Source organism: Mangifera indica, chromosome 17 (genome assembly GCF_011075055.1).
Source record: "Mangifera indica cultivar Alphonso chromosome 17, CATAS_Mindica_2.1, whole genome shotgun sequence".
In the NCBI taxonomy this organism is placed as follows: Eukaryota; Viridiplantae; Streptophyta; class Magnoliopsida; order Sapindales; family Anacardiaceae; genus Mangifera; species Mangifera indica.
In genome coordinates this window covers 3847880-3872052 of record NC_058153.1, presented here as the reverse complement: position 1 = coordinate 3872052, position 24173 = coordinate 3847880, and the positions used below count along the sequence as shown (strand labels likewise).

The 24173-nt window shown below is 32.0% G+C and overlaps 4 protein-coding genes across 4 annotated transcripts; 1 reads left to right on the top strand and 3 right to left on the bottom strand.

Moving 5' to 3' along the window:
- Window positions 1-793: 793 nt before the first annotated feature.
- LOC123199913 lies at window positions 794-1552 on the bottom strand. Its single transcript, XM_044614953.1, has one exon. It carries the CDS (start codon window positions 1373-1375, stop codon window positions 995-997), a length of 381 nt encoding a protein of 126 aa, XP_044470888.1. The 5' UTR covers window positions 1376-1552; the 3' UTR covers window positions 794-994.
- A 797-nt stretch (window positions 1553-2349) lies between these two features.
- On the bottom strand, window positions 2350-9931 carry LOC123199911 (diacylglycerol O-acyltransferase 1A-like). Its single transcript, XM_044614951.1, is given in 17 exon segments — window positions 2350-2702; window positions 3166-3219; window positions 3432-3494; window positions 4197-4244; window positions 4512-4574; window positions 5194-5214; window positions 5334-5415; window positions 5899-6035; window positions 6162-6263; window positions 7517-7615; window positions 8045-8168; window positions 8682-8749; window positions 8918-8993; window positions 9162-9235; window positions 9322-9405; window positions 9487-9548; window positions 9551-9931. Coding segments are annotated over 17 exon segments (1527 nt in total). The 5' UTR covers window positions 9816-9931; the 3' UTR covers window positions 2350-2597.
- Window positions 9932-17606: 7675 nt separating this feature from the next.
- Window positions 17607-19922, top strand: LOC123201129. Its single transcript, XM_044616590.1, has 6 exons — window positions 17607-17817; window positions 18218-18458; window positions 18539-18591; window positions 19046-19214; window positions 19292-19341; window positions 19422-19922. Exons 1-6 carry the CDS (start codon window positions 17790-17792, stop codon window positions 19748-19750), a joined length of 870 nt encoding a protein of 289 aa, XP_044472525.1. The 5' UTR covers window positions 17607-17789; the 3' UTR covers window positions 19751-19922.
- A 662-nt stretch (window positions 19923-20584) lies between these two features.
- LOC123201128 (heat shock factor protein HSF30-like) lies at window positions 20585-23133 on the bottom strand. The gene is made up of 2 exons (XM_044616589.1): window positions 21941-23133; window positions 20585-21661 (listed from the first exon to the last, which is right to left on the bottom strand). The coding sequence occupies exons 1-2, from the start codon at window positions 22460-22462 to the stop codon at window positions 20867-20869; spliced, it is 1317 nt and encodes a 438-aa protein (XP_044472524.1). The 5' UTR covers window positions 22463-23133; the 3' UTR covers window positions 20585-20866.
- Between the last annotated feature and the right edge of the window lie 1040 nt (window positions 23134-24173).

Sequence of the window (24173 nt, the reverse complement as noted above, 5' to 3'; positions counted from 1 at the left end):
TTTTCATGTGAAGGGTGTGATGTCAAACCACCTCATGGAAGTTCAGAAACTCTTTACTCAACCATTGTTATTGATGGTGCCAATTGGTGACCAGTTAAGTCCTCAGCACTGGTAATCAAGTGAGCCTTCACAATTCCTATGGTCAATGAGCTTAGCTTAGGGTTGGGTTGGAGTGGGATGATATTTCTAGTGATTGACTTGAATTCATTACCTTAGAAGCTAATGATATGATGCGTGTATCTTGTTGCATAAAATGAGCACGCCTCTAAAACAAAAATGGGTTTGGGATTGGGAACACTTCCACACAAAGGGCCTCTCCACAGTCCCAAACACACCCACCACTCATCACCATCATGTGTAATTTTAATTTGCAATAGCTAACATGAGTTTCAAGTTCCCCAAAAAAGCTCTTGAAAAATCCCAGATTGTGCTACCATAGCTAGCATGGTGAGCCAAAGAGAAAATGTGGCCTTCTAACATTTGAGAATATGGAGAATGGGAAAATTTTAGAAGCAAACTCCATAAAATCAGAAAATTCATGTTTCATAGATTTTGAAAAGAAACCAAATTCTCTCATGATCTTCATCTCAAGTAGCTGTAACTCTAAAGAACATAAGCAAGACACAGCAAAATGCAATCTCATATTTCTGAAATTAATTCCCTCAATCAGGCAGATCAGATATTTATTTTGTTCATAGAAGATAACTATAGAAAATGAGCTGTAACAATGCTGAACTCAAGCCAACATGCCCTAATTCTCAGTGAAATTTGATCAGCAATATGAGCTAAACAATGAAAGGTAAGCTCCTAGCCAGAGCAATTGAAATTTCATAATGCTATTATGACATTCTAAATATACAAAGCGAAATAAGATCATTGTTATCCATCAATAGAATCCATTCCCAATAAACCCTCAATTATATAAAACAGAAGTACTAATATAATAACATAAAACATATAAGAAAAGAAAGAAAGAAAGAAAGAAAGAAAGAAATTACCACCAACCATAGACAACTCTAGAACACCTCTCCTTAATCCACCTAAAACTCTTCTTGAAAGACCCTTTAACCTTCCCTTCAACAGTGTACACCTTATAGCTAGCAACCCGCTTCTTCCTCTGCAGCTCCGGATCATTAAAACTCCAACTTCTCGAAGAAGATCCATTTGTTGACTTACCTTTCTTGAACTTAGCATCATTGTTTTGGGGCTGTTGAGTTTGTGGCGGCGGCGCCACTGAAGAAGCATAACTTGCACTGTAACACCTGAGATCTTCGATTCCATTGCCATGGAAGCCCGGCCCTCCTGTTGTTGACCCATGGTAATTGACTATCTGCATTCTTCCATCGCCGCATGATTTGGATCTGAAATCTTCCATGATGCTTTTTAAAACAAGAACTCAGGGTGGATTTTGGGCTCTCTCTTCGATATTAAATGCAAAGTCTTTCACCTAAAAGCTGCTACTTTTTTCTGCCCAGAGCTCTGGTTCGTTCAGTGGAGTTAATGATCCGGGGAGAATTGTGCATTTTATTGTCCATTTTTTAAAGTAAAAATAAATAAAGTGAGCCGTGATATTTTGACATTTGTGAAGCGCTGACAAAAATAATATGTATGGACTAACCTTCTTAATTTTTCCCACCCACTAAATTTAGGTAAATGCATTTTAAGCACCCATTTATATCTCTTATTATGTGATTAAATGATTTTAAATTAAAAATAAAATAATATTTAATTATGTGATAATACATATAATTATATACCTATTTATATATTCAAAATAAGTATATATAATATTACTTTTTACTAAAATATAATTTAATTAACAGTAGAGACCAATCAAATTGAGTTTAAGTAAAACTTTGAATCTAAAAGAGTTTTGAACCGATGAATACTAACTCTAGAGAAGAAAAGAGTTATTAGAAAAAGAGAAAAAACTCTAAAAAAGAAAAAAAATCATTCACAAAATGGGTTTTGATATCTTTGTTAGTCTCAAATTGGGTTCACTTTAGAAAATCTAAAGTTATTTCAATTAAAATTTGACTTATTTAAAATACACATGAATTCAGATTCAAACTAGTTAAGTCAGAATCCTTCGTTAAAATTAATATTGTTATTATTGATTAAATAATTACTGTTAATAGATTTAATATGATGATTGGAATTGAATGGAAAAAAAAGACTCACAAATACCATCATTTGAGTGAATTACTTTACCTTACTCGAGGTTTGACGCAAAACACTTTTCCACCTTCGTTTATATAAGTCACATGTTTTTATTTAGAATTAAACTCTCTTAATAGCTTTGTATACCACAGATGTAATCGCATAGTTTTATTGAATTTGAAAATGTTGTCTTCTTCCAAGTGGAAAATTTTTATTAATATAACTGTAGCTCACAGAGAAAAAGAGAGCTTTAAGATGAGGAGTTGAGGCATAGATAGATTTCATTTAGCACATTTATATGTATAGACCGAGTCATTAGCTCTATCATGTATCATGTGCAAAAGCAAGACTTTGTCACCAAAAGTCCACTGGAGTAGGCGGTCTCGCACGTTAAGCCTGCATAATGGCGGAAACAACACACCACTATCACCATTTGTTCAGTCGGAAGTCCCCCCACGATTCATCAAGTCATGGTAATACAGAAGCACACACATGGGTTGACCAAATATGCAGAAAATGAACCAAAACATCATATTTCCAACCTGACATTTCAAAACATATCTCCATTCAATTCAACATGTATTTCCCACTGGTCCATGCATAATGCTGAGTATCTATATAAATGTTCAATAAAACTATATATGTGTACAAACAATAGCATATCACCTTGTGATTGAGTGTTAGTTTATCTTTAATTTTCAATTATCCAATCATATGAGGACATATTATTGTTTGTGTATAATGTTGTGCATACGAGTTGTGTACATTGCATTACTCATAAATGTTTTCATATTTTTAAGAGTTTGGAAAATGAAGAGAACAAAAATATTAAAAACAAAAGAGCAATGCTATATGTTTACACTTTTGAGTACACAATTAAATACATAGGTCATGTGTCATCATACGATTAGGTAATTTTGAATTAAAGATAAAGTAACACTCAATCACACCATGATATATTATATGTGTGTTGAAAAATGTGTGCGCATAAAAATCAATACATACCATAGAGCTCTTGAACCTCCTTTGCAAATAGTTAGTGATCAACACCAAAGGAACCTGATTTAAATGATCATTAATCAACAGCCTAAACATTAGCATCAATTCAGCTCATCTCTTTAATAGTAGTAAATGTTATATTTCCTCTGTTCTAAAAGAAACTTTCTGCAGGGGGGAGAGAGGGCAATGGAGAGTCAAATTTAATTACATCACAAATTAATTTTAAACAAAGATTTTCCATCCAAGTTATGAAGAAGTTACAACATTCATACCTGAAACATGATGCCAATAAAGGCCCACAACTTGAAGATGTGGCAAGGAACAGCAATGCACAGCTGTGGACAAAGATAGCATCACATAACCGCATAAGCTAAAATCGAAGTAGCTGTAAAATACACCATAAAAGGCAAAAATAAAATCCAACAACACATAGCAAGATGTACAGATACCTAAAGAGATAGCCCTAGTCTGTCATTGTTAAAATTATTAACTTAATCAACTTATTTGATTCAAAAAATCAGTTCGTCAATAGTGTTATAAAAAATTTAGAAGTTAGAAGAAACTAAGGAATCAGTCAATTTCGTTTCGGATCACAAAATCACAATCCTTCAGTAAATCAGTTTCTTCCAATAAGATACATGCATATACTTTCAATGTTAGTGAAGCTTTATTCTGGTAAATTGTTTTATAAGTTCATTGAAGAAGTTTTATTTGCTATATAAATTTCCATTTTAATTCTTTTCATTTATTTTGTTGCTTCGGGACTTTGAAATGACCGAAGATAACAGATTGCATTCATAACATTGCCTCAGCAATCCTGGGGCTGATGCTAATGTTATAGTCTTTATATAATTTGAATACAATTGCGTATTGTTATCCCCGAATATGCTGATGACATAAACAATAATAATGTTAAAAAAATAAGTAAATATAAGTTTTCATCTCTTCTACAGGTATGAGAGAACTGATCACGAGATATTATACATTAAAGAAATCAAAATTGATTTAAAAAAACACACAGAAAGAAAGCAACCAACCTCATGGAATACAGCCGAAACTAAGAATGCGATGAGAATTGCAACATTCTGAGTATGGATAAAACCAAAAAAAAAATCAAACCAAAATTTTTTAGTAAGTACCACAAAGTATCAATTATTTAGCTTGATCCTGTGAATAAATAAAATCATAAGCATAAATATATTGTTAATCTATAATCCTGAAGGGTGTCCAAATTTTTGGTATAACACTTCGCAGTTCTTTGTTGTGAGTAGCATGGTGCTAATCCCACAGTTATAAACTAAAAAAGAATAAAAAGTAGCCACACAGAAAAAGGTATGGAAAGGGCCAATTACCTTAGGAATACCATGTCGTAAGCATGGAAAATAGATATGCCGAACCAACCATTTATGAACAGGCTGTGATCAGCCATTCCATCAAAGAAAAGAAAGAATTAGCAGTTAAGGACACAAAAATTAAATTATTGAAATCAGATAAGCTTAAACATGAACAGATAAAATATAGGAAAACTAGAAGAACTCTTCAATCTAATGATTTCAATATAGCATTGGCACTTGGAATATTATAAATTTTCTGGTGCCTTTATCAATAAATTCCCTCCAAAACAGAAAAAGATGTTCCCCAATGGGATTAAAAAGAACTCGACACAAGGAAACTTAAGCATAACTTACTAGACAGCAGGGGCAAAAATATTTGACCAAGATGTAAAAATATAAACTAAAGCAAAGAGCAAACAGATGATTCATCTGAAGAAGTGAAAGGAAAGAATTTCAAGATAATGTGGCAGTTCAAATTTCATTTTACTTTAACTACTATATATTCAAAGTGGTAAAGACAACAACATATGGTATCTAATCCTAGAAAGAAAAGAAACAATGTACTGAAATATTGTCTCAGTTCATCCCATCCACACTATTTCTAACCAGTGAAAGAAAATTAACAATACATTGAAAGGCAATAAACTACATCACATTTCTTGATTGAAAGAACTAAAGGCTTTTGTGTAAAGAATCATACCATATTCCACTTTCTCCAGTACTGATGACAGCCGCAAAACATGGAAGTACATAAAAAAAACAGAGTTCCTCAGTTCAATTCAGCAGAGATTTATCAAAGTAAAAGTACAAGGAAAACATTTTGGAGGATATATGACCTACCTCCTCAACAGTTTTTGCATTCCACCAATCTTTATAAAATTCACGATCACCAAAGCAAAGCAATTCAGCAAGTATATTTAGCCTATATCAAAAGAATTATCCATAAGAGAGATCTTCCTCTGGGAAAATTAACATCATATTGTGGGGAAAATATCAAGACTTGCTATAATTGATGAGTGTTGCAGTTAATGTCTAGCTAACAAACCAAAAAGCATGTCTATTTGAGTGCATAGAATACTGCATTCTAAGAAGCAGCTTTACAAATTAACTATAAATTATGATGAACAAAATGGATCTGAGCAATTTAAATGATTGCATTGATCATTTAAAAAGGGTTGAATTTGAATGAGCCTGGTTTATGAAATTAGAAAAATGAACACAACTGAATTACACCTATGCAAATTGGTACAGTCAAAATGACAAAATTTTAGAAAAAAAGTGGGAAATCTAGCCGTAGAATTATTCATTATTGACATGAAACATTAGAAAAAATATGGCAGAGTAAAGTTATCTAGAAGAGAAAGAAGAAAGAACAAGGTCCACTAATCAAGGAAAGAAGACACACCAAAGGTGAAAAAAGCAGTAGAACATGCAGAGCCACACATATAGATTTGGAACTGAAAGCTTCAAAACTCTCTCAATGGCATATAAAAAATTCCCTTTCAAAGGGTGTTGAGAATTCAGCATGATGGGATTAATATACTGCAAAATTAACCAATGAAACGTTGTCAGAATCCTTGTGCCTGCCTCTGCCCCACCCCCATCAAAAAAAAAAAAGAAAAGAGAAGGTAAGAATGGTTCTTAATCACAAACCCAGTTACTACTTACCTGTTCAATTATGAATCCCATAACTCCTGTAAATATTATTAACTTGACAAACTGACGGACCACCCAACCCCTTCGTATGTATGCCGTACGTGGAAAAATTGGCTACAATGACAACCAGCGAAAATAAAAGATTGTCACAGCAAGATCACAATGATAAAGCAAAAAACCCAAACATTAGGCTAAAAAAAACATACGACTTGATCCAAACTATTTAATTGACACGTAAATAAGTTTCTGCAAAATTAAAAAAAAGTAAAAGTAAAAAGTATTTTAAAAAGCTAGCATCACAAAACAAAGAGTCCCTATAATTACTTTCAGGGAATGATCAAAAGTATATAAACTATGTAGAACAAATATAACGTGACTGATTAGAAAGCAGTCTAACACAATATAAGTACAGCAGGTATTTAATATCTTTAAAATCATTTGAGCAAAAAATGCAGCAACATTTCTCAGACAGTTAATTCATCAAAAAGCATCAAGACCATGAACAAAATTACATACAATAAAAAAGAGGAGCTGTAATACATCTGGACACGTTTCCAGAGCATTGAATGTAAATGGTATGCTCTATTGTCTCTTCTGAACGACTTTTTCAAAATTGATGAGCAGATTATCGGTAGGACATGACAAATAATGCATTCCTGTATATATAAAAGACATGGACAAATTGATTGATTTACGCTCAATCCCCCTCCCAACATGCAAAGGTTAGAAAAAAATAAAAGATCATCATCGGAAGCCAAAATAAATTGAGTCTAACGTCCTCTAGAAGAAAGCCTGAAAGTATCTGAAGTAGATAGCTGCACCAACAGGCCATAATAAATATCTAGCTAATCACAATATATTCAGAGGTACTAAACCATGATAAAAATATTACTTCTAGCGTACCCATTACTAAAACATAGTACAATATTTCACTAGTTTTGGATTTCTATTTAATAAATAAAAAAGCACCCTGAACATAAACATTTTGTTAGTAATATGTTTATCCCAATAATCAGACAGTGGCAAAGGCAAACCAGCTTAGAATACAGTTCTGAATCTACCTTAAACAGTCCCAAAGTAATTTTTGTCTAGAGTTAAAAATGATGGTATCCACACAATTTCTCAATGCTAAGTGAACAACTAAACTGTAAAAATACCAGACCCAAACATTATACAAAACTTATGAGAAAGTTGTCTTCTACTTATCTTGTGTAATTCTATAAGTTAAAAAGTCAAAAAAGGACAACAATTGCCACAAGAGGGATATAACCAAAAGGAATCAAAGCTTGAACAAACATAATTAGAATTTTAAACTCGTAAGTAGAACAAAGTTCCTCAGTTTATTTGTGCCTGAAGCTTGTCTTTACCTGATAACATAATGTGGGGGCAACCATGAAGTAGGCCAAACTCTTGAAGCTAACATCATATGTATTGTCCACATTTGGAGAACCAGACATGGCATACCCCTAACAGAACAACAGGACTTTATTGAGTAAATAAAGAACACATACTTACCCACCATCCATTCAAGGGATAAATGTAAAAGTTGAAATATCCATCCAATTAAGAATAGTGACAGGAAGAGAGAGAGATATTGTTTTCTTCTGTCTGATATAAAGAAATTCCAAGATATTTCTTATGATGTAAAAAGAGAAATATAGTTTATCACAATGCATCAATTACCTACATTTTGTCAATTCCCAATTTATTAAAAATGAATATTAAGCACATCAATTCCTTTACAAACAGAAATTGCAGTAATTAACAGTAAACCCAGCAGAAATTGTTAAAGATATTTCAATTCCGTTAATCTTGTCATCTTTTGTACCTGAATATAAATATATTTATATTTGCAGTAATTAACAGTAAACTTTTTTATCTAAAGGTCATCCTACCTTATCAACTGACTTGGTCAGTGATCTCATGTCACTGTTAGTATGAGCATAAGATACAAGCTTTAACCACACTATGCAAGCAAAGAGCATCAAAGTGACACCAGAGACAAAAGCGGAATCACACCTGCACAATTCAGAGCCAGTGGACTAATCAAGAAATTTCAGTCATCCCTTTTTATCAGTAGAAGCCAAGGAAAATGCCTTTGAAGATGTTAATCTTTGGATCACTGTTGAAATTTGAACCATTTATCTAAACCTTTTAACTAATTTTCAAAAAAGGTCCTCTTTTCTTTTACAACCATACAACTCAGGACCTATCTAAAACTTAATGTATTTCCAATTTCTGAAAGACTTCTTTTTTATAACTGTAGAATAATCAGGACCAATCATAAAATTATAAGTTATGGTTGGTCAAGGATATTGACAATCCTGATTCTCCTGCATCCCCCAATTCTTGACAATTTCTTGTTAAAAAAGAAAAAAAAAAATTTAGTGTTAATGTTATATATTACCAGTCAAAAGCAACATAACCATTCTTCCAATTACTTTATGCAAGAAACCGTACACCTACTAAATAGTAAATACAGGATTTAAAGGTGAATGAAAATAAAAGGTTATAAGAGGAAAATGGACTCACCCTAGGATCACGAAAACTGGATACAAAATTGCAGCTGTGCTAATGATTACATGAAGAAAAACAACAACCTGTAACATCCAAATTTTAACTTACCAACAAATTAAACAACTAAGCGTATTTTCAACATGCTATCTTTATTATAAAGAAAAAGTACACAGAAGTAAACCCCAGCTAACCAAATGGTCATTAAAACTAATTAAAAATTAACTGGGCAACAGATCCGCTCAATCACTTACAGGTTCAGATATACACTTCTGCTGTGCCAACTTCTCAACTATAAATGCAGCAAATGGGAAAACTGGGAGAGTAAGACTTCATAAAAAAAAACAAAACAAAACAAAACCATATTTTAGAAGGCACCCTTACTGCATGTTAAACCAAGAAGAACTACATAATAAACAAAGAAAACAAAATACTACCAAAAACAATTGATTCATTAGCAAAAGAGAACGGAGGAAACAAATAATTAAGCAACATTACCAACACATAAGTAGGGGCCAATCACTCAACGTTTTTGAACTAAACCAAAAACCAGTCTTAATCAACCATCCATACTGCAACAGTAGTAAAAACAATAATAAGCCAACAAAATAAAAAACCTTAAACAAATATGATTTAGTAAAAATTATAGAGCACAAACCTTTATTAAATTTTCGATGATAAGCCGGCTGTTAACAGCAACAAGCACTACTATACATAGGTTGAATAGGCCTGCATGCCTCTGCTATAGAATGTTAAACTAATAAAGTAATACATACGTACAAATAATAAACAAAACAGAAAAATTAGAGCCTTGAAATAGTACCTGCTTGAAAATTGCATCAGAGCTTAGAGGACTCTCCTTGATTTTGCGATGAGCCGGAACGGAGGGCGATAAGTGAACGGTATGTCGTGTCCTCCACGATTCTCGACGTTTCTCGTGGCGAAATTCGCCGACTCCATCGGGCCTTGAACGGCCCCGCCGTCAACATTGGTAGAATTATCCAGTTCGGTGGCGTTTGAATCGGAGGTGGCTCGAAGTGCGGTGGCGCCGGGCCTCATATGCAAAGAAAAGTTAAGATCGGAGTCGTCGGTGGTTGTGGTGGTGGTGGAGGCGGCTCCGCCTATACTATCAAGTGTGTCAGAAATTACCATCGAAAATTAGCAATTGTAATTGTGAATATTCATCTGATTTAGTAAAGAAATTGAATTTGAAGAAGAATGAAAGAGAGGTGGTAGCGTTGACAATGTTGACACATGTTCACCAGTGTTTGACTGTACTTATACGCACACAGCTCATGCAGCAGAACACTGCTCCTTTATGCTACGCAACTGAACTAAGACACTGAACGCCACAAGGAAAGTTCACAAATTACAATAAAACTCCTTTTATATAATTTTTTTTTTTTTTTTAAAAAGTGTGATTTCTAATAATTACTTCTAAAGTGATGACTTTCCTCTGCGAAGGTTTGACCCTGAAACCCTTGCCCACTCCATTGGAGGTAAATAATACTTTTTATTCCAAATTAAATATAAATAATATTTTTTTACTCAAATTTAAAAAATAAAATTATTTTATTTTTTAAAATTATTATATAATATTAAATTAATTAAAATTAAATATAACATTTTAAATACTTAAATTATATAAAAAACCTTTTTTTTCCTTATAGCTAAGGTATTTTATTATTAAATATTACATTAAAAATAAATTATAATTTTTAAAAATATTAAAACTTTGTTTTAATTTTATAGGTTTATTGAAATTTAAAAAAAAATTATAAATCTTTGGAAAATTTTTATAAATATTAGAATACTTCATAATAATTTAAAAAATGATAATTATGTCTAAAAAAACATTGAACAAAATACAACAAAAGGGTGGGCTTCCAAGGTGGAAAGTTTGAGTTCAAGTCTCCCTGTGATATAATACTCTTGACTTGTATTATTTAGTGGTTATGGATCAGTCACTAAAGTCGAGGTTTGACTTGTTTGGTGCGATTAGTTCATTCACAAAAGAGTGGATTGGTTCGGATGAAGTTTCTCATTACAAAAAAAATACAATAAAGAATTAAATTATCATATTTAAAACGTTTTGATATATAAAAAGCCATTATTTTTTTATTTTATGTTTTTCAAAATTGATTAATAATGAAATTATTATTTTTTCTGTAAGTCATGAGGATACGTCGTTGTTTATGTATAAAAGTTGTGTATTGTTGCTAACCAAAAAGGAATGTGTTTAATATGGAATTAGAAAAAGTTCTCAAATTGCCACATTCATATCCTCCCAAGCCTGTCATTCCATTTGTGATATAGCTGATCAATTGAAATTAAATAAAAGAGGAGATTTTAATAATAATAATAATAATAATCAAAGTTTAGGCCTTTCCACTTTTAAAGTCTCCAGTTAGGTGGAACTAAATTTATATGCATACTGAATTTCCAGTTATTTTTCATTTTCTTCAATAATCAATCTCAAACTTTTTTATACCCTTTTCAGTCATAATCTGATCATTTCCAATATATCCATATTTCACATTCAAGATTTAAAATGTATATGATTAAATAATGTAATTTTGAAAGTTCTGAGGTTTTTTTCAAGTTAGGGTTAAGGATAGATACGAATCAAATCAAGTCTGAACATCCTTTGACTTGAGTTCATTTGAATAAAAATAGTTCGGTTTGATTTTGTCAAGCCAACATTAAAAATGATTCAAGTTTGATTTGAATAAAATTGATTCAATTCGAATTTGATTTGAGTTTGACTCAAATTTATAATTCATGATTCAAATATATAGTTCAAATTTATGGTTTGAATTCATGATTTAAAAACAAAATTACATTATTTAATAATTGTTTAACATAATTCAAACAGAGTCATGAAATAAGTTCAAACCGAATCAATTCATTTACTTAACTCTCGAGCTAAACTGAGCCGAATTCTTTCTAACTTGAATTCCATTTGGTTTCAAAACGAATTGAATCTCCTAACTCGAATTTAGTTCAACTTTAAACTAAACGAATTTGAATTGAACAAAGCTGGCTTTCGAATCTACCACTAGTTAGGGTTTTAAGTTTATATATTGACTTTTTAAGACTTCATTGAAATTTAGGATTTAAGGTGTTATGAATGTTTTGGAATTAAATAGTATATAAGTTTTTGGTCGTGTACAATGAGAATACACAAGTTGATGTAATTTGTACACGATTTGATGAAACAATAAGAATTGTCGACTGATTTTAATGATTAATGTATTTTTCCCAATTGACATAATCTCTATATTAATTCGTGTAAATTCTTTTCTTACTCGTGCATAGTCTCACGGTGGCATAGTCTACGTTAACTAGTGTAAACATTGCGCTAACCCAAAATTTTTTCAAGATTCATTAAGATAATAATATAAAGGAGAATACATGGATTCAAATATTTGTTATGTTTATAAAATTTTGATTTGAATTACTAATAAAAAATAATGTAAGTAAAATACTATCGGATTCATATGATTAATTATATATAATCTCTTTGTTGTAATTAGAAACCCAATTATGTTTTTTTGCAAGTTAAAAAAGATAAAAGAATTATATTTGGTACATAAAACAATATGAAAGAATTTTAAATACCCATCTATGAGAGGTTAAATTTATTAGTTTCAAGGGTAAAATCATCATTTTATCTGTAATATTAAAATAAGTTAAAATTTAATTTTTTCCCTTTTAAACCCTAAAAACTAAAATTTTTTTTTTTAAGTCAAGTTTTAAAAAATGATATTTTTTCTCCTAGAGTTTAGTTTTCAACCTTCAATGTCATCGCAAGTGACAAAGAGTTCCTAATGTATCACCATATTCCGACGGTCTCTCTCCTCTCCTCTAGAACTTTGACTCTTTTCGAATTCGACCCCTTTGAAACTTTAACTGATAAAGATCTTGTCGATCAGTGTTTTAGAGGAGGGAAGAGAGTCTGTCGAAGCATAGTGATGCATTGGAGACTTTTTGTTATAGGTGATGACACCAAAAATTGAAAACTAAACCCTATAGGGAAAATATCATTTTTTAAAACTTAACCTAAAAAAAACTTTTAATTTTTAGAATTTAAGGAGGAAATGGAGATTAAATTTTAAGAGATTATAGTTCCATTAATTTTAATCATTTATGAGTAAGTGTTTGAGAATTTTAAAATTAAAAGACAAAAACTTGGAAAAACATAATACTTTGGGTGGGAATAAGTCCTTCGGCCAAAACTAAACTTTGGGTGGAAATAAGTCTTTTGGCTTCTTAACTTTTCATAATATTACACTCAAATTTTATTGAATTTGTATATTTTTTCGGTACAATTTTTTACGTCAAAACCTTCTAGCAAGAAAAATAAATAAATTTCGAATGGAAAGGAACAACATGACTCACACACGCCTAAAAAAAAAAATTCTTGAATATAATTTTGTATTTCTGTCACCTCATATTTTGGTTACGTGAAAGAACAGGTACACAACAGGGGAAACTTAAGCCATAAATAAAATTCAATTAATGAAACAAAAGCACGTATTTTTTATATATAATTTGGATACATAAATAATATGTTATTATATGATTGAATATTGTTTTATTTTTAATTTAAAATTATTTAGTTATATAATGATATATTATTTATATATTTAAAAATATGTATATATATATATATATATATATATATGATTTTATTAAAAAAATCACAATAATTTTCCTCTATCGTACTTGAACCCATTGCAGAGCTCAGCCAGCTCCTGGCTTCTGCAATCTGGGCCCTTGGTCTAGGAAGGCCCATGTATGATATCCTAGGCGAGAGACGGACCGTTGGGCTGGGCCTTGCAGAAGGAATCGGCCCGTATTTAACCAACGGCGCAGATGGTAGAGGAGGTGATACGTTAATTTGCTCCAATGCTCGTCACGGGAAATCCGTGGGGTAGTCCCGCACACAACCGATGCAGGGTCCAGTTGCAGGGCTAGCGGTTTTCACCACCATCAGACAAAGGTGCTTCTGCATCGGAATAATTATAATTGTTTAAGTCAGTCTTTACTTTTTGATGAACGGTCGTGATTGTACCCTTTCGTTACTGTGCTCCACGTCAGCGGCGTTATTTGTTTCAGAAGGGCCCACGAATGATTGTTGTTTTGATTCCCCGACGGTGACCGTAATTGAAGAGTAATAAATAATTGTCTTCACCGATGGGACACCTCTGAGACAACAGAACCAAAGGGTACTTCTCTGATAATTGAAAACCACTTATATTCCTCTTGTATGTTAGTGGTAATTGAACGGATAAAAATGCAGATAATTATTACCCTAACATTTGTGAGATCAACATGGTTCTCCTCAAGAAAGGTGATGAATTCCCGGAAGTTCTCTTCTGTTGGGTGATAGTGGCCACTATACGGGCATATCGCCTGAAAGTAACAAAATCAGTGATCTTCTTAATAAATAATTCTGTAGTTTATATGTAATCCAAAAATAAAGGAGTTACCTTAAATGCTTCTCTTTCTTCCTGCAATAAACACACAAGGGAATTACATAAATTCATGTCTACTATGCATCATATACCACTTCCGATTTGATATTATTATATAAAAATATATATATATTTATAAAACATATTAAATTAATTATATAATATAATACGATACATTTTATCGATATAAATCAATATACCTATTTAGAAAAGTGATAACATGACATAAGTAATTAATTATTTTAGCGATTTTTTTATCATATTTACACAAATTAAATCACTAATTTTTTACTATATAATTATAACCAACTTTCTGCATTTTTAAGTAGTTGATCAGGTGCTATATTGACGAAGCAACCACTTTCTGTATTTTTAAGTGGTTGATCAGGTTCTATACTGGCGAACCAACTATTTTCTACATTTTTAAGTGGTTGGTCAAACGCTATGTCAGTGATCCAACCATTTTATGTATTTATAAATGATTAGTCAAGTGCTATGCAAACCAACCAACCATTTTTTGTAATTATGAGTGGTTGGTTTGATGTTATGTCAGCTGATTAATCATTTAAAAATATAAAAATTTAGTTATAATTGAATAACATAAAAAAATAATTGTTTAGTTTGTATAAGTGAAGTAAAAATTGAGTAAAATAATTAATTACAACATGATAAAGTTATATCTGATAAATTTTAAAATTTAACTATCATGCATAAACTTGCTATATAAATCAGCATCCATGCATGAATTAATAATTAACTTACTGGTCCCAGATACATGATGCGTTGGCGATGAAGGACAGTTCTGGGACATTTTTCAAGATTTACTTCTTTGCCACCTGCAACATCCAACCCTGATTAGAGAGAGAGAGAGAGAGCAGTGAAGTTAATAATTAGGTTATAAATCAAATTAATTAGGGATATTAGTTTTAATTAATTATAAAAATACTTAATTTACCGGTAAAAGAAGGGTCGGCTGCTCTCACTTTCAGATTGTGGCCGTACCGATGCCGTGGGTCAATCTGCTCAGCCAATAAATATAACTCTATCAGACCAACTATGTATAAATCATTAGAATAATAATCTTTTGAATACAAAATTAGGTATATAAATTATCATTTATATATTAATATATTATTTATATATTTAATTATATATTAAAAATATATATATAATTTTAAATAAAATCAATATCTATAAACTTACAGCTTCAAGCCAATGTTCCAAGGCTAGTTTTTGAGCCTTTTCATCTTTGGACAAGCCCTTCCCAACCTGGTCACGTGATAAGAGCGAACAACCATGAGATCAATAAACTAAATAGTCATAATACAGAGAATATATATATATATATATAATATTACTTTATAAATAATAAACAAATAATTAATTTGTAAATGGGAAAACCAAACTGTCGGCCCTCTAGTTACAAGAGGTGTCGTTGATTCTTTAACTACCCACCGTCTTCCTTATATGCAACAAGAATTCTGTTACATTCAAAAACGTGTTTTATTGATATGTTTATATCAAGCAATGTTATATATATATATAAAACTTAAGTAAATAAATAATATGTTATCGTGTGATTAGATATTACTTTATCTTTTATTCAAAATAAACTAATTATATGAAAACATATTATCTGTGTATTCAAATTTTTTATCAAAAATATGTAAGTGTAGTTTTATTAGTTTATAATATCACATAAAAGAAAAAGACAATTGGTTTTGCCAGCCAAAACTAATAGAAATACCAAATCCAGATGGCCATTATTATAAAAAATGAGTAATGTTATGTGAATAAATAATACGTATAATTTTATGTATAAATAATGATATATTACTATGTGATTAGATAATTTTAAATTAAAAATAAAATAATATTCAATTATATAATAATATATTATATTTATATATAAAATTATATATGTTAATTTTAGTGATTAAAAATAAAAATAATTGAGTTGACGTAAAGGAATCTCAGCATGAACAAATTGATCTGCCCTTCTTTTCCAAAGAGGGCCGAAAGAATTAGGCCTTTCTATGAACTGGGTTGATCGACAAAACTGGGCCTGTAATCCAATAAGAGTTCCCATTGCTTGAGTGGACCTAGTTCTCACTTGGGGATGCACGGTTTTCTGAAATCCGATGTTGGACCTAAAAACACTTTTCCATCTTTATTTGGTATAAATAATATATTTTTTTTAAGTTTAAATTTTATTAAAAGACTAATTATATAAAAGTAAAATAATAATTTTATTATTTATTAATTTTGAAAATAAATAAATACAACAATTTTTTATTGAATATAAACGTCTTAAATATAGTAACTTAATTTTTAAAAAATTTGTAATATTTTTTCTAATTTTTTAAGGATATAATTATTATTTTCCGAAATTATGAGAGACAAACTGATATTAAAATTTTCAAAAAATCTTCAAATTTTTTTAAGTTTCTAATAATCCTCTAAAAAGTTTTATTAAAAACTCTCAATATTTTCAAAAATTATATGACAAAGACAGAATAATGAAAAAAGGTAATCGTGAAAAGAAAATAAAATAAAAGATATATTATATAATTTGGATATTTTCAAGTTTTATTAATTTAATGTTATCTAATAATTTTAAAAAATAAAAAAATAAAGATAAAATAATAATTTTATTCTTTAATACTATTATTTTATTAATAGATTTTGGTTTTAAGTAAAAAATGTGATATTTATACTTTGATTTTGGGTTTTAAAATATTATTTATATCTATTAAATTAAACGTGAGAAAGTGTTTTAAAGCTAACTTTGGGTGAGAAAATTTATTTACTCTTTTATATTACATCATAGGATTAAGTAATAGTATGCACAGAATCCCAAGATTCATACTGTGTTTCAGTCTAGACATTCGTGAGCTCGAATTTAATTTAAATAAAAAATAATTTGATTTAAATTTAATTTAAATTTATTTAATCAAAATTAAGTTTAAGTAGATTTTATAACTCAAATTAATAATTCAAATTTATAACCCAATTCGGTTTGAAATGATGGTTCAAATTTACGGTTTCGATTTATGGTTCAAGTTTATGAATTATTGATAAAATAATATCATTTTATCTAAATAATAATTTAAAATTATTTATTTAAGTCATAAATTCAAATAATTAATTTAAACTATGAATTTGAATTGATTCAAACTATAAATTTAAACTGAATTAAATTATTAATTTAAATATAAATTTAAATCAAATTAAATTAAACTGAATACTGACTCAATTAAAAAATATATTAAATCTTTTAATTTAAATTTAAATCAAACTAAATTAAGTTAAATAAAATTTCAAAACTGAGCCGGCTCGGACATATCGAGGCCTAGAAGCGTATTCGTGAACAATTTGTTTTATCTCACAGTTGTAAAGTAACAGTCTCATTGGCGATTGCCAAATAAGAAGCAAAGTTGTTAAGTTGTGATTGGTGGATGGCACGATCATAAACCATTTTCTGGTGGGGCACAGCACAACAACGTTGCAAACCTAAGCCACTCTGGCAGGCACACAAAAGATTCGGCTTCCATTTTCCGTTTTCCTTCGACACTAAAACCACCAAGCCCATATTTAAACTCACATCAGCTCTCAAATCTCAACACCTCTCTCTTGACAAGCTTTAATGGCAGACTCAGCACAATCTTTCCAAGGTACTTATCGTTCTCAATAGATTCTCAATGCTTCCTTTGAAGAACTCTCATATATTGAGCTGATTATGTGTTCATATCATAAATTTTACTGATCGAACTATATTTTACCACTGATGATAATTTTTTGTTTTGTTTTGTTTAAATATGTGTTTCTGGCTGTTGAATAAATCATGGGAAATGATTTGTTTTGTTTTTACATTTGATGTTCGGTAATGATAAAGGCAGTGGACATGGACTGTGTTGGATGCTTGTTTGTTTCAAATTTTGCAGTACTATTTATGCCTAATGGCTGGATGTTTGATTTGCCATTTTTGTCAGAAAATGGTGCTCAACATTTATCATTTGTAGTATTAGAAGCCGAACCGAGCATTGATGCATCTAAAATTTTATGTTGTGGCAGAAAAATATGCAAAAGCGCTCAATATATTTGAAACTGCAAAAGAAAAAATTGGAGCAGTTTTACATACTGAAGGAGAACTTGAAAATGGCAAAGGAAGTCATGGTATGCTAGATGGCATTGATGAGAACACCCCTGTAAGTGATGTCAAAGCGCCTAATATATTTGAAAGAGCCAAGGAGGAGCTTGAGGCTCTTGTTGAAACAATCCATCAGAAGATTGACTCTCAAACTAATGAAAAAGGGTTTGAATAATAATAATTGACAAGTTTAATTTGAAGGTTTTTTTTGGGTTATCTAATTATTGTTGTGATATTTGATTCAGAGACCAATCTACAAAGGCAGGGCCGAACCCAGAGAAATCAGATTCTTTGTCAGGTTTGAATTCATATTCTGTTATCAATTAACTTATGTGTACATTTTTTGAATATATAATTGTGTATACAAAAATGATTTTAAATTTGAGGATAAAGTAATACTCAATCATAAAATGATACATCATCTATGTACTTAAAATTATGTACCCGATCATAGGAAATGATATGTTTTGTTGATGTTCAGTAATAATAAAGGCAGTAGACACGGACTGTGTTGGATGCTTGTTTGTTTCAAATTTTGTAGTTTCTTCTCCTTAAGCATGAAGTTTATCAGCAACCCAATTGGACATTTGTTGTTCTCTTTACAGTTGTTTTGAATTGTATGTACTATTTACGCCTAACGGCTGGATTTTTTAAAGCCATTTTTATCAGAAAATGTTGCACAACATTTATCATTTGTAGTATGTAGAAGCCCAACCCAACATTGATGCATCTAAAATTTTATGTTGTGGCAGAAAAAAATGCAGAAGCACAAGGAACTCATGGCATGCTAAATGGCATTGATGAGAACACCCCGTTAAGTGATGTCAAAGCGCCTAATATATTTGAAAGAGCAAAGGAGGAGATTGAGGCTCTTGTTGAAACAATTCACCAGAAGATAGACTCTCAAACAAATGAGAAAAGGTTTGAATTATAATAATTGTCTAGTTTAATTTGAGGGTTCTTTTTTGGCTTTCTAACTGTTCTGATACATGATTCAGAGACCAATCCACAAGGGCAGGGTTAAACCCAGAGAAAGATTCTTTGTCAGGTTTCAATTCATATTCTGTTAGATTCTCTCAAGCTTGTTGATTGCTCATCTCATTTCTAAGAAAACCTTAATCTCGACAGAGAAAGAGGCCAAGGCCCCAGCTTTGATTGAAAGAGCAATGGAAGAAATTGAAGCCCTGATTCACCATGAAAAATCACCATCTCATCATCATAAAGAAACACATGGAAGGAGTGATGACATCAATGAGAACACACCCATCAACGAAGTTAAAGCACCAAATGTATTTCAACGAGCAAAGGAAGAGGTTGAAGCACTTGTTGAAACAATCCATCCCAAGAAAGAATCAACCAACTTTACCTCCTCATCTGGGAAGGAAGGAGGATTCTGGTCTTCCATTGGAAGGTTTTTGGAAAAAGCATGCTGTCCTTTGGCTCCAAAGGGAGATTAACATCAGGGATTCAAAGCCTGAATACAGAGATTTGTGTGTGTTGGGTTGTGCAGAAACTATATATGTAAATTGAGAGTTGTGTTTGTTTAAGCTTTGTTTTTTTTTTTTTTTTTTTATTTGTCAAGTTTGTGTGAACGGCAAAGTAATTTTACTACTGCTTCATTTGATAGCTTTCCTTTTTCCTTTCAAAGCCATTGGGCCTTGGTTAATGAATTTCTCCTCATTAGCCCATGGCACATTGGAATGCTTTCATTGCTCACTCTCAAACACTTGCCAAGCTCCTTCTTGCATCTTTGTTTTGTTTACACCACCACTGTCTTCCTGAATCTATGTTTTGATCATTGATAAAAAATTGCTGAATCTATGTCATGAAATACACGTTCCATAAGAAAAATATCAAGAACGAGCCTGTTCTATCATTTTGTTCTAAAAAGTCTCAAGTTGTTTTATTCACAAACGGTCCAGTCAAGGATTAAAAGAAACTGAAATACTCATTTCAAAACTTTAATCCTTGGTTGTTCTAAATAGAACAGAATCATTCTTTTGTCGTTCAATGTTCTGCTCATAATTCTAGACACGGAACGCATGTTTCATTGAAATGACGCTCGCCCAAGGTACTGTCTTGATCTTATGTTGTTGTAATTCTTGAGAGAACTCTTGTTCTTTCTAACTTAAAACATCGGTTACTAGTCTAATGTCAAAGGATTTATGCATTCAACAAGTCTCACTTATGCTCTGAAATTGAGCAATCGTTCAGGCAAATATTAAGCTATAGGAGGCTGAGGAAGCAGAGAATAAAATTGTTAAAGTAAACAAACAACTTAAACTCCGAAATTGAATCCAAATCAGAAGACAGTAGGTATTATACACCACTCAGGTTATCAGTTTTGATGGAGGTAGACCAAGCCTAGCTAGTGTCATATATGATGCTATAACAACAGGAAATTTCACAACCTAAGGCAAAAGACAACAGAGGACTGTACAGTGAAAGAAGAGGTGAAAATGGGGGAGATTTATAAACATTTTGAGAAAGAAAATAGACCACGCAATCCCTTGTCTTCAAATACAGTCTAAAATATGTATGGTCTTACTACTCTTCTGCAATTTTCAACTGGACTATGCAGAGCCATGCATGCACTTCATCTCCAGCTCCACTAGCTCAGTTACATATCTAGGCCACCCACATGGCTTCTCTATCAAATCTTCCAACTCATGAAATATTTGAGTGTCATTAACAGCCAGTTCTTCAGCAGCCATGTTTTCAAGAACTGAATTGTCCCCAAGTAGGCCTCCTACCAACAAGCGGTATACCAATGATGCATCTTCATCGCTTGTTTCACCCATCAAATTGCCCTTTAGATCCTCCATATGACTGCACAATTCATTTTCACCATCCATAGCACCTGGGAATGGAGTATTTTTCATATCAGTGAGCTCAGACTGCATTGAAGCCAATTTTTCCTGAGCTTGATTTCTACAAATGACACTTTCAGGAAAGTTTTCAGCCTCTTGGGCTGCAAGCAATCTCCTTCTCTTACTAATTTCTCCTCCATCAAACTCTCTTTGCTGCTTTCTCTTCCGAATTAATTGTCGAACAAATTTGGGGTATTTGGATACTTTTGCAAAGAAACTCAACATCTGTTGCTGCTTACACTCTGCACATCGAATACGTTCTTCAACAGCAGTAATTTGATTCTGTGAATCCTCTTGTTGTTGCCTCAGCTTCAAAATTTCCAATCTCATTGTACTCTGATCATCCCTCAAACTCTCAAGCTCAGCTTCCAACCCAGATTTGGTCAAATCAATACAAGCTCTACTTCTTCTTTTGATGCTTTTAAGTAAATGCTTCTTCCCTCTCTGAAACTTTTCATTGGCGAATTCCCATCTATGTGAATGAATCTTCCTAAACCCCTGAGAAACAAGTGTGTATATATATAACAGTACTCGATAACAAAATCATACCGGACAAAGTACTAAAACTCATATGAAGATAATAACAAGAAGAAGAATAATATAATGTGTATATATTTTTAGTATACAATTTAAATACATATGTCATCATGTAAATAAATATTATTTTATTTTTAATTTAAATCCATCATTGATACAGTATTTGTCTCTCTAAATTATGTATAAAAAGGATATACGCATAGCTTTATTGAATCGATAATAATGGCCATGTGAACTCACATAAGTGTTTAACTGGCGAATGAAGCTCGAGAAATTCTTGTGTTTGAAATACTTTGGAAGAAGATTTTCAGAGAAGCCATGCGAGTCCCAGACAATAAAGCTACAACGATTCGCCCCCCAGGAAACAACCGGGTCGGTCTCCTCATCCTCGACAATATCATATATCTTCCTTAAAAACGGCGGAGGGCCTACCTCATTCAGCCCTTCTATTGGCTTTGGCAAACTCTCCGATGAAGTCGAAGAAAACGAAGAGCCATTTGAATCAATATCACCGCCGTTAATATCCTCATAAACGCCGTCTGCCAAGTCATCATCTTCCTCCTCTTCTTTCACCGTCTTTTCATCTCCATCATCTTCCGGAATTTTAGAAGACGAGAAAGTGTTATTACGGTTGGGCGCTACCGTTGGCTCTTCTTTTACCGTAACATTTTCGAATTCAACTATCAGTTTAGTAGAAGAAAATGACGACAAAGCCTCTCCACCATCATCGCCGCCGCCACCGCTAACGCAAGACACCACCATCTCTGGCTCTGCTTTTTTGTGAAGTGATAATTGTGAAGTTGCTGTGTGCGAGACAGCCTTAATGCAGCTGAAGACGAGTCGACACGTCACTACTCTTCTGCCATTTGTACGCAGCTGAGCTCCGAATGGATCCACGTAAGTTTCTTAAATTCACTGCAGCCCCTATTTTAGTTGAATTTTCACAATAGCACAATTACAGACATACCAGTGGCAGCCACGTGTCCCTATTGGTGATGCGTTATCATATACGCACGAATTTGTCTGTTCTTACCTCTGAGTTCTGATGGTGAAATCTACACCCTTGGATTTTTCTTCCTGTTAGAAGGCGCAATTCACAGGCGTAAACAATATCTAATTCTGATCCAAAGCTGACATTTGTGATTCCTGGAGCGTTGGATGTCATGGTGAGGAATTGGATGGTCACGATGAGTCGGCTTTTAGCGGTTCCCTTTCCGCATGTGTTCCACGTTTAACTGCGCTGTCTTAGTTGCATGAAAGCGTTTGGGCTTGAAAACTGACTTGGTTCAGAATGGTTTAGTTGGAATTCAAAGTCGATTAAAATGAACTCAAATCACTTAAACTAAGTGCAAGTAGGTTATGAACATTAAAGTTATAAAGTGAATCAAATACAAAACATATATTCAACGAGATTGACAAACCTAACCCTTGACTCATCAAAAACAAATAGAGTTCTGTTCGAGCTAACCTCGGCTCCTGCCCAGCCCCTTCCAAGATTTCATATTCTGCATTTATATCACACAATCACATGCCTCTTAAATTCTTTTATCAATTTCACCTCTGTTAAGTCTTTTCAACGAGCGAAATATCTCAAATTAATTCCTTATGTGTGCGCCTTTATTGGGCTTCATGATTTTTTTCCACTAAGTTTTTGCCACGTAGCTGATTATGTGAAAAGATTGATTTGTGGTAAAGCACGGCGTATTACTGTATTAGTATTTACTGAAAGGTTCTAGAAGAGATGTTACCAGAGATTGACAAGTGGCATCTATCAAAATATGTGGAGAGTAGTAAAGCATGTGGATGGGCTTCATTTGAGGTTGACCAGACGTGGCCCCATCTCTTTCTCCTAATTCAATCTTGTGGACAATGATTAGCAATTTTTTTAGTTAGGCCTGAAAGATGAGGTTGTGTTACGATGAAAAGAATGTACACGTGTACATCTAACATCATCGGTTACCCTTGACTATCTTACCTTTCAAAATTATTATTTTACTCCAATCACGATCTAGCCATATTCGATAATTACAAGAGACTATTAAATTGCATTCACCTGTTAGGTTACATATGCAAAGTGCAAGCCAATAGTTGGAATCACTATCATGACACAATACAACTGATCTCACATTTTTTGGTTTGCTTGCATGAATCACACTTTGGATGCAATTTCAAATGATTTTGGCCTCAAAATTGCACAAGTATCAATTTTAATCATATCACACTTTTTTGAATCACTTGATTATTTACGTTAATGGTTTTTTTTCAATGTTTTGAGAGAAATTATGTTTATATTTTTTTACTATTGATTTTTTGGAGAGAGTTGAGTTTTGAGTGAATGTAGTCTGGGAATCCAATGGGGTGAAAACTTTCGGATATAGTCAACTAAGTCAACTATAGTGTATAGTCAAGTATAGGAATCCAAGGGGTTAAGTCAACTAAGTCACTTGAGTTGAATAGTCTTTTGAGTCAAGCT

What these genes read in the sequence shown, in the direction of transcription:
- LOC123199913 (XM_044614953.1), bottom strand. Translation starts at nt 1,375, where the DNA reads ATGGAAGATTTCAGATCCAAATCATGCGGCGATGGAAGAATGCAGATA.
- LOC123201129 (XM_044616590.1), top strand. Translation starts at nt 17,790, where the DNA reads ATGGCAGACTCAGCACAATCTTTCCAAG. An exon ending in TCTCAAACTAATGAAAAAGG is followed by an intron (nt 18,459 to 18,538) that starts GTTTGAATAATA and finishes TATTTGATTCAG; the next exon opens with AGACCAATCTACAAAGGCAG. An exon ending in GAAATCAGATTCTTTGTCAG is followed by an intron (nt 18,592 to 19,045) that starts GTTTGAATTCAT and finishes ATGTTGTGGCAG; the next exon opens with AAAAAAATGCAGAAGCACAA.
- LOC123201128 (XM_044616589.1), bottom strand. Translation starts at nt 22,462, where the DNA reads ATGGTGGTGTCTTGCGTTAGCGGTGGCGGCGGCGATGATGGTGGAGAG. An exon ending in TTCGCCAGTTAAACACTTAT is followed by an intron (nt 21,662 to 21,940) that starts GTGAGTTCACAT and finishes CTTGTTTCTCAG; the next exon opens with GGGTTTAGGAAGATTCATTC.